Here is a 15,547-nt window from a genome sequence, read left to right as displayed (position 1 = left end):
GAGAGCAGTAGAACAGAGACTCTGGACTTCAGAAAAGCAGACTTCGACTCCCTCAGGGAACTGATGGGCAAGGTCCCCTGGGAGAATAACATGACGGGGAAAGGAGTCGAGGAAAGCTGGCTGTATTTTAAAGAATCCTTATTGAGGTTGCAGGAACAAACCATCCCGATGTGTAGGAAGAAAAGTAAATATGGCAGGCGACCAGCTTGGCTTAACAGTGAAATCCTTGCTCGTCTTAAACACAAAAAAACAGCTTACAAGAAGTGGAAGATTGGACAAATAACCAGGGAGGAGTATAAAAGTATTTCGCAGGCATGCAGGAGTGAAATTAGGAAGGCCAAATCACACTTGGAGTTGCAGATAGCCGCAGATGTTAGGAGTAAAAAGAAGGGTTTCTTCAGGTATGTTAGCAACAAGAAGAAAGTCAAGGAAAGTGTGGGCCCCTTGCTGAATGAGGGAGGGAACCTAGTGACAGAGGATGTGGAGAAAGCTAGTGTACTCAATGCTTTTTTTGCCTCTGTCTTCACAGACAAGGTCAGCTCCCAGACAGCTGCACTCTGCAGCACGGTAAGGGGAGAAGGTGACCAGCTGTCTGTGGAGAAAGAAGTAGTTCGGGACAATTTAGAAAAGCTGGACGAGCACAAATCCATGGGGCCGGATGCACTGCATCCGAGGGTGCTAAAGGAGTTGGCCGATGAGATTGCAGAGCCATTGGCCATTATCTTTGAAAAATCATGGTGATCGGGGGAGGTCCCGGATGACTGGAAAAAAGCTAATGTAGTGCCCATCTTTAAAAAAGGGAAGAAGGAAGATCCAGGGAACTACAGGCCAGTCAGTCTCACCTCAGTCCCTGGAAAAATCATGGAGCAGGTCCTCAAGGAATCAATTCTGAACCACTTAAAGGAGGGGAAAGTGATCAGGAACAGTCAGCATGGATTCACCAAGGGCAAGTCATGCCTGACTAACCTAATTGCCTTCTATGATGAGATAACCGGCTCTGTGGATGAGGGGAAAGCAGTGGATGTGCTATTTCTGGACTTTAGCAAAGCCTTTGATACAGTCTCCCACAGTATTCTTGCCAGCAAGTTAAAGAAGTATGGGCTGGATGAATGGACGGTAAGGTGGATAGAAAACTGGCTAGATGGTCGGGCTCAACGGGTAGTGGTCAATGGTTCCATGTCTAGTTGGCAGCCGGTATCAAGTGGAGTGCCCCAAGGGTCGGTGCTGGGGCCGGTTTTGTTCAATATCTTCATTAACGATCTGGAGGATGGGGTGGACTGCACCCTCAGCAAGTTTGCAGATGACACTAAACTGGGAGGAGTGGTTGATATGCTGGAGGGTAGGGCTAGGATACAGAGGGACCTAGACAAATTAGAGGATTGGGCCAAAAGAAATATGATGAGGTTCAACAAGGACAAGTGCAGAGTCCTGCACTTAGTATGGCAGAATCCCATGCACTGCTACAGACTAGGGACTGAATGGCTGGGCAGCAGTTCTGCAGAAAAGGACCTAGGGGTTACGGTGGACGAAAAGCTGAATATGAGTCAGCAGTGTGCCCTTGTTGCCAAGAAGGCTAATGGCATTTTGAGTTGTATAAGTAGGGGCATTTCCAGCAGATCGAGGGATGTGATCATTCCCCTCTACTCAGCACTGGTGAGGCCTCATTTGGAGTATTGTGTCCAGTTTTGGGTCCCACACTACAAGAAGGATGTGGATAAATTGGAGAGAGTCCAGCGGAGGGCAACAAAAATGATTAGGGGGCTGGAGCACATGACTTATGAGGAGAGGCTGAGGGAACTGGGATTGTTTAGCCTGCAGAAGAGAAGAATGAGGGGGGATTTGATAGCTGCTTTCAACTACCTGAAAGGGGGTTCCAGGGAGGATGGAACTAGACTGTTCTCAGTGGTAGAAGATGACAGAACAAGGAGTAATGGTCTCAAGTTGCAGAGGGGGAGGTTTAGGTTGGATATTAGGAAAAACTTTTTCACTAGTAGGGTGGTGAGGAACTGGAATGGGTTACCTAGGGAGGTGGTGGAATCTAAAAGACCTTCCTTAAAGGTCTTTAAGGTCAGGCTTGACAAAGCCCTGGATGGGATGATTTAGTTGGGGTTGGTCCTGCTTTGAGCAGGGGGTTGGACTAGATGACCTCCTGAGGTCCCTTCCAACCCTGAGATTCTATGATTCTATGCTGAACTTAAGAAGAGTTTTTCTGATAGTTTAAGTTATAGGCCCAGAACTGAAGAAAAGGGAAACTGAGGCAGGGATGCTGCAGAGTGACCGCAGGCCATGAGCAAGCTCTTAGGAGGCAGCTGGCCCATGGACAGGCACCTAACTTCTTTATGCTGCTGTGATAATCCCAGCCTATGCCGATAGCTGGAAATATGTTTTGAGACGCAGTGAGTTTTAACTCGATGATGTCCCTCTGAATGTAATTATGTTTAATGTAGGTTATTTGTAATGCAATGGACAAAGTTTGCATAGGAGATTTTCTTTTCTCCATTCCCTTAATCCGGCATTTGGCCAGGGTTACAATCTAACGTTTTCTCTGTTTCCACAACAGCAGTACTAGCATCTCTTGTTTCGCATTTCACATCTGTTATAGCATGTCGTCTGCTTATATCCTCAGCAAACTTAACGAGAGCTATGAGCATGTGGCATCTTGGCCCTCACTCTGTGCCATACCTTGAATCACAGGCCACGGGGGTAAAATCCAGCTTGTGTTTTGTTTGGAAGATGAAGGTCTTAGTTCGAAGTTCCAGGATAGAAAGCGGTTGCAGTGGAGTTGCGATGGCAAACAGAGCCAGCTGGGGAGGCCTGAGGGTCCCATCTTCTGTTCTCTTTTGCTGCCCATGGAGAAATTTCAAACGGCCATGGAAATTCAAGGCCTTTGGGGAAGAAGGAAGAAGTGGGGATGACAAAGATATACACTAGTGACATGGATCATTCATATCAAAATCTCTCCATTCAACTCCCACCACTGTAGTATTCGGGTACCACACAGACATTACTGAATATATCCCCATGAGCTGGGAAAAATTATCCCTGTTTCACAGATAAGACACTGCCATTATCCCTATTGGGCACATGAGAAACAGAGGCACGATGAGATTTGCCCCAGGGCACACAGAGAGTTGAACATGGTTCTTTTGAGTTCTAGGGCAGGGCCTTGGCCACCAGGCCATCCTTCCTCTCTACTGTCTCATCTCAAAATCCCAACTGTCCAGAGGAAGCTTGAGCCTGGCAAAGCTCTGTGGACTCCCCACAGTGTGGCATGAATGGGGAAATATCCCAATACTCCCCATCCACTCCCATCATCTCTGGTCAGGTTTGCACCACCCCACAGCAGAAACTAGCACCTACTCGAGAAGCCAGGCTCAGAGTCTGTTCCCGGGGGTGTGACTGTCATGGGGCAAGTGCAGCAAGGGAGAAAGACCTAGATCCTCAAAGGCATTTAAGCACCTAGCTCCCATTGAGAGGTAGGTGCCTAAATCTCTCTGGGGATCCGAGCCCAAATGCCTTGCTGGCTGGATTACCAGGAATCCTGAGGAGCTGTCCAACAAGCAACGGAAGCGACAGATGAAGCTTCTTTCTAAGAAGGAGGACTTCTCAGGTGGCAGGTGCTGGAGGTCATCCATGGTGGTGCTGCTGCTGTCTACATGAGGCATGGCTGGGAAACCAAACCAAAACAAGAGAGAATGTATTCATCTTGTCTGAAACCACTTCAGAACATTCCTGTTATGCTGAGTCCTTAATGTCCACCAGGCACTGGCTCCTCCATTCCTTGACCTTTCTGACTGGTCTGGCTCATTGCCCATCAAAACAGATTTGATGCTCTCACTAAGAATAAGTTTTCTTCAGAACAGCATCCTGCTCAAAGCAGCCACAAATTACATTGCCAGCTCCCCTCCCCCTGCCACACCGCCTTTGGAGAGGGTTCCCAATGGGATTGCAGGTCCCATTGTGCCTTACAACCCTTTGTTTGCTTTAGCACTTCAGGGTCGTCAGTCTCCATGGGGCTTTTCCTGTAGAGCTCACTGAGGCAGCAGTAGTCACGGCTCTCACTGCACAAAGAGTCTTGTGTTCCTTCAGCCCTGGTCACTCACCGTCTGTGCCTTGATCCGGTTCCTTGTATGGAGGCAGGTTTAGGGACCAACGCAGCTGGCACTGGAACATGGCTCGATCGTCCGTGTGGATCAGCTCAAACACACTCTGGTAGATGATGTCTGACTGAAAAGAAATCAAAGGGAATACGCCATTGAACGCCCACTCAGCTGGGAGACACATGGAGCAAGAACCGAAAGGCACAACTAATTCATCGCAGCAGCACTGCTCTGCAGCCCGTATCCCCTGTCTGTGGCTCAACACCTGTGCATGGTCTGGCTCCCTCAGCACTGCCAGACTGACGACGTGTAGCGGGCCGACCCTTTGACAACTGCCACGGCCACAAGTGCACAGCAAAGCGGTTAAATCAGCCGCGTGTTCGAGTCATTCAGACTAGCTGGAGAATGGAGGCTCTGAAAGTGGGGCTATAATCTTATGACTTGTATTACTGTGGCATTCAAAGCCAGAGGCCATCTGGCTGGGAAGCATTCCCACCAGAAAGGCGAAAACAGCTTCCTGGACCTCATACAAGGGACACGTGGACTGAATCAATCCGTCAGGCTATGCAAAATATAAAACGACTTTCAAACCAGTGTGCCTGAGGATTTCCTCCCATGCCTCCTGGAAATCAAACAGACTCTTTCATTTAATGTACCTCTCCCCTTCTCCCGCTGCTTAGGCCATGGTGGAGGGCATTCATGAAGTTCAGTTTGGGTGACTTTTAAGGTTACTTTTTAATTCAGCATCAAAGAATTAACAGTTGCAGCTGAAAGCCAACTGTTAGCAACAGAAAAATAGAAATAAACATTACAAACACTACCTGATTTCCCTGATGCCACCATGTTCAATGTTTGGTCCATAGTCTCTTCCCAGGCCACCTGCTGTGCAAGACCTGTGCACAGCAATCTTTAAAACTACCTATAAGCCTAGGCCACCTTTTCAGGTTGCGCCTCTCCCGGGGTCAGGAGTGTTAAGATCCAGGATTCTGTTCCAAACTCTTTGCTACGTGAAGCGTTCCATCTGCACGGGCTAACGGAGCAGCACGCCCCAACTGGTTTGGATTTGTTCCCTCCATCAAAAGGCAAGACAGACAAGTTTAAAAATTTTAAAATGACCCGTACGCTGGTTGTACGGTGAGGGGCTGTGCTGAACGTTCACAGCCAAATGAGAAAGTACAAGAGGGAACAATTTGAAATTGCTGGGGGTGGAGTTCAAAACTCTCGTAAGGCCCGTCCTGGACCATCCGTTCCCCAACGCTGCTCCCATTTGACAGATGTAGGGCCAGGAGCCTTCCTCAACTTCTGGCTACACAATTGATCTTCTTGTGTGTCTCCTTGGGTTGAGGCTACAGGGGACAAAAATGATCTCCGATGCCCTTCCCCTTTTAGGGGATAACTGGCTGGCCTGTACCTCCTAACCCCTCAGTCTTCAAGGGCTGGCAAAGAGACGCTTGTCCCTTCCCACCCACCAATCCATGGGAAGGCTCTTTGGGCAAAGAGGGCACCAGCTGGAGTACAGGGAATGCCCCGCTCTTGCTATTAACAACCCTGCACTGAGCCTCACCGTGGCCTGAGGTCTTTTCAAGTTGCCTTGTGTGGGACTAGAAAAGGGACACCGCTAGAGAAACTCAGCTCTGGTTCAGCAAACGTAACTCAAAGAGATGGCAGAATCCCCTTGCTGCAGGAAGACATAGCTCCACCGCCCCGGGAATACGGGAAGTGCTTTGGAGCTGGTGCCGGATACAAAGAGGCTGTAACTCTGCAGTGTGCGGCATGGCTCCGCATTACCGAGTAACAGCAGTGACTTCCCTGCAGCAGGTTCTGTAGCTGCCTGTCACTGCCAGGATGGGCTCCTGTTCTCAGCCCAGCCACTTCACACTGCAGCTGTACCCTGTACGCTGCAGCCAGACAGGAGACTAAAACGAACGATGCTCTCGGATTTTTAAAAAAGGGCACTGCCAAGTCCTTGACAGAAAGTTGTGCAACGTTTTTTTTATTCTTGGTGATTAACAGCAGCCCACTGGAAGCTTTGATTAAAAAAAATAATCCTTTTCTTGCTACATGTGCTAATCCCAGGAGGTAAGGTTTGATTTTCCCTGGCAAGGCCTTCTTCAAAATGTTTGCTCTTTGGGATAAACTCTGCACTGTGGTGATCGCTTCACAACATTTTGTTGCTGTCACATTCCACCATGGGCCATTTTAGACCTGGTGTTAACAGGATCTTACGCTATATCTGAATTTGTCCCCAACAATAAGAGAATATCCCATAGGTTATGGGCTTGCTGCAGACATTTCTGGGAGTTACCCAGGTGGTCAGACTAGGTCAGGAGTTCTCAAACTGGGGGTCGGGACTCTTCAAGGGGTCGCGAGGTTATTACATGGGGGGTCATGAGCCGTCAACCTCCATCCCAAACCCCGCTTTGTATCCAGCATTTACAATGGTGTTAAATATATAAAAAAGTGTTTTTAATTTATGAGGAGGGGTCGCATTCAAAGGCTTGCTATGTGAAAGGGGTCACCAGGAAAAAAGTTTGAGAGCCACTGGACTAGATGATCATTCTGGCCTTAAAACTTAAGACCATCACATCTTAGCTACTTATATAGTCGCATTACTGTAGTACCTGAGCACGTCACAGTATTTACCAGGCTCCCTCCTGGTTGTATAGGAACTCTAATTAAAAATCATTTAAACTTGCTACTATGTCTTTAGCATTCAAAGCATGATACTGTGCCAAACTTCGAAACAAACAGAATGGGAAGAACCTGGATTTAATGTAAACAGAAGCTAATCATGCTAAATATTAGCAACAAGAGATGGGGCAGAGAATAAGTAGAAGTGTGCCATTCTTCAACCCCTGAAGTACTACATACTGATATCGGATAGCTATTTTTGACATAAATGCAAATCAAGGAAGGAAATGCTTTGGAGAATAAAATGAAGTGAGGTAGGTTGTTAATACACTGCAACTAATGCTAAGAATAGTCAATAAAATTACAGTTGATTGTTTGGTTCTGTGGAGGGGACTGTGTTCAGAGCTGGCAACATTTTTTGCAATCACTTTTTCCAGAGAAAAATGCAGATATGGCAACATGGAAACATTCTGTGAATTCATGTTGATTTCAACAAATTAATTACAGAAAAAAATGGAATGTTTTGTTTCAACATTTTCTAAACAAAAGGTTTCAACTTTTTGGTTCAAAAGTTCCTTTAATTTTCATTTAAAAAAAACCACAATAAAAATGTTGTAAATGGTTGGAATCCAAACAAAACATTTTTATTTTGTCGAATGAAATGTTTCGTTTTCACCCACAATAATATTTTTTTTAACTGATTTCCTGAAAATTTTTGAAAAATGTTGACCCAAAACAATTGTTTTTTGTCATTGTATGTGTGTGGGTGAGAGAGAGAGAGAGAGAGAGAGAGAGAGAGAGAGAGAATCACTAACAAACAAAAACAAACAAACAAACATTTGTCTACCTCTGTTTATGTTGGGAAACGTAATAGGCACTAAGATGGGAGCTAACATTTCAGCTCTGGGCATTTCACAAACTACAGAAAAAAAGAAAAAATCCTACTGAGATTGTTGCCTTTTTCCAGATGAGATGAAGCAGAAGGCTTGTTTCAGAAACCAACATGGGGAAAAAATATGTTACCTTTGGATAGTGCTTTTATAACCACACTGTGGCAGGAAACAAAATCTATCTTTCACAAGAAGGAATTGTGTAAAGAGAAGATACATGTATACTCCATACAATTTCTAACTTTAAGGCTTCCTTGTACACCCTTATTTCTGTCCCTTTGTGTTACAACACCGTCTTTAATGACATAAGCATGTTGTTTTTCTCTAATAATGCCCTGAGGGAAATCCTGGCCCCATTGAAGTCAATGGGAGTTTTGCTATGGACTTCAATGAGCCAGGATTTCACTCTAAGTATGAAGGTAACACAGCTGCATTTGGATTTGAAATGCTGCCTCCCTTAACTGCAATTCTGGAGATGGCTGAGTTCACCATGAAGCCTATTAGGTGGGCTACCAACACACCAGCAAATGTTCATTACTCTGCTTTACTTAACAGACCTGCTTTGTTGGTACCCTATATCTAGCCTACAATTATAGAATATCAGGACTGGAAGGGAACTCAAGAGATCATCTAGTCTAACCCCCTGCTCAAAGCAGGGCAAATCCCCAGACATTTTTTAGTTTATTTGTTTGTTTTTTAACCTCAGTTCCCTAAATGGCCCCCTCAAGGATTGAACTCACAACCCTGGGTTTAGGAGGCCAATGCTCAAAGCACTGAGCTATCCCTCCCCCCTAGGTCATTTCCACCAGTGCAAAGCATGCACACGCACTTTGCAGAGGAAAATTATGAATCTGGCACAATGTGCAGCAAGGGAAGTGCAGTTTAATGCTATAATTACATACTTGGAAACTCTATAGCAGTGATACTCAGACCGCAGGGGTTCTGGAGCCAAATTAGCGATCATGACCCAAAAGAGCCACAGTAGTGTGAACTCGTTTTATTTACTATAGTACAGGGGTCGGCAACCTCTGGCATGCGGCTCGCCAGGGCTGGGCCAGTTTGTTTATCTGCCGCGTCAGCAGGTTCGGCCGACCGCAGCTCCCACTGGCCGCGGCTCGCCATCCCAGGCCAATGCGGGAGGTGGGAAGCTGCGGCCAGCACATCCCTTGGCCCACAGCACTTCCCGTCGCTCCCATTGGCCTGGGACGGCAAACTGCGGCCAGTGGGAGCCGTGATCCGCCGAATCTGCCAAAGCGGCAGGTAAACAAACTGGCCCGGCCCACCAGGGTGCTTACCCTGGGAAGTCGCGTGCCAGAGGTTGCCGACCATGAGGTTGTCGACCATGAGATGGTCGAGTTCAGGATCCTGACACAAGGAAGAAAGGAGAGCAGCAGAATACAGACCCTGTACTTCAGAAAAGCAGACTTTGACTCCCTCAGGGAACTGATGGGTAGGATCCCCTGGGAAAATAACATGAAGGGAAAAGGAGTCCAGGAGAGCTGGCTGTATTTTAAAGAATCCTTATTGAGGTTGCAGGAAAAAAAATCCCAATGTGTAGAAAGAATAGTAAATATGGGAGGCGACCAGCTTGCCTTAACAGTGAAATCCTTGCTGATCTTAAATGCAAAAAAGAAGCTTACAAGAAGTGGAAGATTGGACAAATGACCAGAGAGGAGTATAAAAATATTGCTCAGGCATGCAGGAGTGAAATCAGGAAGGCCAAATCACACTTGGAGTTGCAGCTAGCAAGAGATGTTAAGAGTAACAAGAAGGGTTTCTTCAGGTATGTTAGGAACAAGAAGAAAGTCAAGGAAAGTGTGGGCCCCTTACTGAATGAGGGAGGCAACCTAGTGACCGAGGATGTGGAAAAAGCTAGTGTACTCAATGCTTTTTTTGCCTCTGTCTTCACAAACAAGATCAGCTCCCAGACTGCTGCATTGGGCAGCACAGTAGGGGGAGAAGGTGACCAGCCCTCTGTGGAGAAAGAAGTGGTTCGGAACTATTTAGAAAAACTGAACGAGCACAAGTCCATGGGGTGCTAAATGAGTTGGCGGATGTGATTGCAGAGCCATTGGCAATTATCTTTGAAAACTCATGGTGATCGGGGGAGGTCCCAGATGACTGGAAAAAGGCTAATGTAGTGCCCATTTTTAAAAAAGGGAAGAAGGAAGATCCGGGGAACTACAGGCCAGTCAGCCTCTCCTCAGTCCCTGGAAAAATCATGGATCAGGTCCTCAAGAATCAATTCTGATGCACTTAGAGGAGAGGAAAGTAATCAGGAACAGTCACCGTGGATTCACCAAGGGCAAGTCATGCCTGACTAACCTAATTGCCTTCTATGAGGAGATAACTGGCTCTGTGGATGAGGGGAAAGCAGTGGATGTGTTATTCCTTGACTTTAGCAAAGCTTTTGATACGGTCTCCCACAGTATTCTTGCCAGCAAGTTAAAGAAGTATGGGCTGGATGAATGGACTATAAGGTGGATAGAAAGCTGGCTAGATTGTTGGGCCCAACGGGTAGTGATCAACAGTGCCATGTCTAGTTAGCAGCCGGTTTCAAGCGGAGTGCCCCAAGGTTCTTTCCTGGGGCTGGTTTTGTTCAATATCTTCATTAATGATCTGGAGGATGGCGTGGACTGCACATTCAGCAAGTTTGCATGTGATACTAAACTGGGACGAGAGGTAGATACACTGGAGGGTAGGGATAAGATACAGAGGGACCTAGACAAATTAGAGGATTGGGCCAAAAGAAACGTGATGAGGTTCAACAAGGACAAGTGCAGAGTTCTGCACTTAGGACGGAAGAATCCCATTCACTGTTACAGACTAGGGACCGAATGGCTAGGAAGCAGTTCTGCAGAAAAGGACCTAGGGGTTACAGTGGATGAGAAGCTGGATATGAGTCGACAGTGTGCCCTTGTTGCCAAGAAGGCTAAGGGCATTTTGGGCTGTATAAGTAGGGACATTGCCAGCAGATCAAGGGACGTGATCATTCCCCTCTATTCGACATTGGTGAGGCCTCATCTGGAGTACTGTGTCCAGTTTTGGGCCCACCACTACAAGAAGGATGTGGAAAAATTGGAAAGAGTCCAGCGGAGGGCAACAAAAATGATTAGGGGGCTGGAGCACATGACTTATGAGGAGAGGCTGAGGGAACTGGGATTGTTTAGTCTGCAGAAGAGAAGAATGAGGGGGGATTTGATAGCTGCTTTCAACTACCTGAAAGGGGGTTCCAAAGAGGATGGATCTAGACTGTTCTCAGTGGTACCTGATGACAGAACAAGGAGTAATAGTCTGAAGTTGCAGTGGGGGAGGTTTAGGTTGGATATTAGGAAAAAACTTTTTCACTAGGAGGGTGGTGAAACATTGGAATGGGTTATCTAGGGAGGTGGTGAAATCACCTTCCTTAGAGGTTTTTAAGGTCAGGCTTGACAATGCCCTGGCTGGGATGATTTAGTTGGGAATTGGTCCTGCTTTGAGCAGGGGGTTGGACTATATGACCTTCTGAGGTCCCTTCCAACCCTGATATTCTATGATGACCCCTGCTACAGTACTATATATTTCTATGTAAACAGTATGAGAGGGAAATATTTTGTGTGTGTGTATACACACAAACTAGGGTGACCAGATGTCCCTATTTTATAGGGACAGTCCCGATTTTTGGGTCTTTTTCTTATATAGTCTCCTATTACGCCCCACCCCCATCCTGATTTTTCACACTTGCTGTCTGGTCACCCTAATACATACATACATACATACACACACACACACACACACACACACACACAAATATATACATACGCACACATGTTTATATACATATACATATTTATTTTAGGGCTGCCAAGAGATTAAAAAAATTAATCGTGATTAATCACACTGTTAATAATAGAATATCATTTATTTAAATATTTTTGGATGTTTTTCTACATTTTCAAATATGTTGATTTCTATTACAACACAGAATACAAAGTGTACAGTGCTCACTTTATATTTATTATTGATTACAAGTATTTGCACTGTAAAAAACCCAAAAGAAATAGTATATTTCAATTCACCTCATACAAGTACTGTAGTCCAATCTCTTTATCATGAAAGTTGAACTTACAAATGTAGAATTATGTACAAAAAAACCCTGCATTCAGAAGTAAAACAATGTAAAATTTTAGAGCCTGTAAGTCCACTCAGTCCTACTTCTTGTTCAGCCAATCACTCAGAGAATTTTGTTTACATTTGCAGGAGATAATGCTGCCAGCTTCTTGTTTACAATGTCACTTGAAAGTGAGAACAGGTGTTCTCATGGCACTGTTATAGCTGGCGTTGCAAGATATTTAAGTGCCAGATGCGCTAAAGATTCATATGTCCCCTAATGCTTCAACCACCATTCCAGGGGACATGCGTTCATGCTGATGACTTGTTCTGCTCGGAAACAATCCAAACCAATGTGGACTGATACGTTCATTTTCATTATCTGAGTCGGACACCACCAGCAGATGGTTGATTTTCCTTTTTGGTAGTTCGGGTTCTGTAGTTTCTGCATCAGAGTGTTGCTCTTCTAAGACTTCTGAAAACAAGCTCCACACCTCGTCCCTCTCAGATTTTGGAAGGCACTTCAGATTCTTAAACCTTGGGTTATGTGCTGTAGTTATTTTTAGAAATCTCACATTGGTATCTTCTTTGCATTTTGTGAAATCTGCAGTGAAAGTGTTCTTAAAATGAACATGTGCTGGATCATCATCTGAGACTGCTATAACATGAACTATATGGCAGAATGTGGGTAAAACAGAGCAGAGGACATATAATTATCCCCCCCCCCACCCGAGGAATTCAGTCACAAATTTAATTAACACATTATTTTTTTTAACAAGGTTCATCAGAATGGAAGCACGTCGTCTGGAATGGTGGCCGAAGCATGAAGAAGCATATGAATGTTTAGCATATCTAGCACATAAATACCTTGCAATATCGGCTACAAAATTGCCATGCAAATACCTGTTCTCAATTTCTGGTGACATTGTAAATAAGAAGAGGGCAGCATTATCTCCTGTAAATGTAAACAAACTTGTTTGTCTGAGCGATTGGCTGAACAAGAAGTAGGACTGAGTGGACTTGTAGGTGCTGAAGTTTTACTTTGTTTTGTGTTTGCGCGCAGTTATGTAACAAAAAAAATCTACATTTATAAGTTGCACTTTCACAATAAAGAGATTGCACTACTTTACTTGTATGAGGTGAATTGAAAAATACTATTTCTTTTGTTTGTCATTTTTACAGTGCAAATATTTGTAATAAAAATAATATACACTTTCATTTCAATTACAACACAAAATACAATATATATGAAAATGTAGAAAAACATCCAAAATATTTAATAAATTTCAATTGGTATTCTATTGTTTAACAGTGCGATTAAAACTGCAATTAATCATGATTACTTTTTGTAATTGTGATTAATTTTTGTGAGTTAATCATGTGAGTTAACTGCGATTAATCAACAGCCCTAATATATGTGTGTGTGTGTGTGTAATTATTCTCACAACAGAATGACTGACCAAGTATTATTATTTTAGCAAATGTAGTTGGTTAATAACATCCTGACTGGTTATTAATTGAACCACACCGTGTTTTAATATTATGTGCTGCAAAGAGCTGCAGGAGATGCATTAAAGAGCCACTTGCAGCTACCAAGCCTCAGTCTGAGTATCACTGCTCTATAGTTACATCTGCATCAAACTATACACACACCGGGGGCCAGAGTGAAGGCTGTAGGTAGAGTTATTGTTAAAATTATTGCAGAGGGGCATGGTTCGGCTGAGCACCCTTTACTCAGTAAGTTAACTGGGGGTGCAGAAGGTTCTCAGCTCCTTACAGAATTGGGCCCTATTCTTTTTTTGTATCACTACTTTATTAAAGGTGCAGTAGTTTCAGAAAATGCTTCCCAGGCTCCTTTCAATCATTCTGATTCAGGACACCTGAGGCTGTCAAATCTCACAATCCAGCTGACTTTTTAAGGGAAATCTTCTCAGGCTGTTTGTTTTGCAACCCAGCTAGTCTCTCTAGTACCACAAAAAGTCAACTATATTTCCACCTCGAGTGATCTGGCTTCAAATCCCAGCTTCAGTCACAATGAAAATGAGTGTGGTAACCTGCTTCTCCTACTGACTTTACTCATCAGAAGCCCAGGACTAATGCTGCTTAAGACTAAGGGTACGTCTACACTAGAAATGTAAGTCAACCTATATTAGGTCATCTTACAGCCACTGCAGTAATTACTGCGGTGATGCACGTCCACACCAGGGGTTCTTCTACTGACCTAAGAAGGGCAGTGTGGGGAGCTGAGAACCCAGTCTGCCCCCTCTCCTTTCCCCTTTGGGTTTGGGTCCAAAGCCACCAAGGCGTCTTCCTTCCCTATTCCCTGCCAAGAGCCGGGGGAAACTGCCTGGGGCTTCTCGCCCCAGGGAGCGAGGTCCAGCTGCCCCGGCTTCTCCTCCTCCTCCGGGAGCCAGGCAGCCTTGTCAACTTCATGGCTCACCAAGAGGAGGGAGGAAGACTGTAGTGTAGACACTGACATAATTAGGTCGGCATAAGCTGCCTTAGGTCGACCTAACTGTGTGGTGTAGACCAGCCCTGATATACATTGACAGAGGTGGGGATGGGAGAGTGGGCAGCAGAAGTGTGTGAACAGAGGTCAGTATAGAGGAGCACTGGCAGAATTGCTCTTGGGAAACTTGCACGGAAAATGCTTGTGCTCTGTCTTATGCAACCCAGTGCAATTGGTACCCTGTCTTTTGTGAGCACTGAATTAAACTCACATATTTAACAAACACACATCCCTCCACCATATGTTATAACATATGCTAATAAGCTTGATTTAAGTCCTAGACAGAAAGGTACAGGTATGAGCTGTCTGCCAATATAGTGCATGCACACAGCTGTCTGCATGTGCTAACATTATATTAAGGACAGTGGCTGTTTGTTTTCATTATCCCAGGATAATGCAATTGATTTCATAACATAGAGGTTTATGATCTTCCAAGAGAAGAACCAGCATCTCAGCTAGTAATGGACATTAGCAACTGATCACGTTTAAACCACACCACCCTTTTCTTAAATCAGGAAAAAAATGCTACTCACTTGATGAAATCCCAGGTAGTCCTGAACTGTAGGTGAGACGTAGAAAACAAAACCCTCTGCTGTGACTGCAATGACAAATCCATCGAGTGCCTGAAAGAAAGAAGAGATCCAGTCCTAGAGAGAGTGTCAACAATCTTTTCTGTGCACGTGCATAGGTTCATGACATGGGGGGAAAACACCACTGGACTAGGTGTGAACTTGTTACCTGGGATCCTAGAAATCCCTTTGCCGCAGAAAAACATGGAATTTGCATTTTTACAGAAAATCGTTAGTTTTTACATTTTATGAAAAAATAAAAACATATACAGTAGAACCCGGATTATCCGAGCCTCCATTATCCATCTCGCTGTATTAACTGAACCACCAGCCACCCGGGGCTGATAGCCATGGGGCAAATCAGATCGAGGTGCATGATGGGGGATTGTAAAGAAAGGTGGGTCTTTGGGCTCTGATTCAGCAAAGCACTAACTTAGGTGTTGTTGACTTCAATGAGTTTTAAGCACAGGCTAAAGTGCTCTGCTGAATCAGTGCCTATTTTAGAGATTGTTCACTGCAATTCAGTTGCCAATTTACTTGGCAAATGCCCCTTTTTTGGATCATTCCTGAACTGAAGATTTACCACTGTCAGAGGCCATGATGGGAGGCGGACAGGCCTAGAGCTTGGAGCCAGGGGTCAAAGCCAGAATCAGGAGACTAGAGCGGGGCTGGAGTGAGGCCGGAGTGAGAGCTAGGACGGAGCAGGGCTAGGAACAGCGCTAGAGCAAGGCTTGCAAAGGCTGCTGCCACTGTTAAGCA

The 15,547-nt window shown here is 45.0% G+C and overlaps 1 protein-coding gene across 1 annotated transcript in view; it reads right to left on the bottom strand.

The window, feature by feature from the left end:
- The window catches only part of LOC123357042 (aryl hydrocarbon receptor-like), a gene marked incomplete at its 5' end in the record, with an annotated part of 36,957 nt that extends 22,115 nt beyond the window's left edge, over window positions 1-14,842 (bottom strand). The window contains 4 exons of the mRNA XM_045000296.1: window positions 2,683-2,885; window positions 3,534-3,667; window positions 4,104-4,227; window positions 14,753-14,842. Of these exons, the coding sequence (XP_044856231.1) occupies window positions 2,683-2,885; window positions 3,534-3,667; window positions 4,104-4,227; window positions 14,753-14,842 (551 nt within the window). The remainder of the gene's footprint in view (window positions 1-2,682; window positions 2,886-3,533; window positions 3,668-4,103; window positions 4,228-14,752) is intronic.
- Window positions 14,843-15,547: the final 705 nt, after the last annotated feature.

The sequence above is a fragment of the Mauremys mutica genome, unplaced genomic scaffold (assembly GCF_020497125.1).
Source record: "Mauremys mutica isolate MM-2020 ecotype Southern unplaced genomic scaffold, ASM2049712v1 000280F_np12_subseq_1:45945_obj, whole genome shotgun sequence".
In the NCBI taxonomy this organism is placed as follows: domain Eukaryota; kingdom Metazoa; phylum Chordata; order Testudines; family Geoemydidae; genus Mauremys; species Mauremys mutica.
The sequence above is the reverse complement of the archived record's forward strand: the minus strand, read 5'-3'. Positions and strand labels throughout refer to the sequence as shown.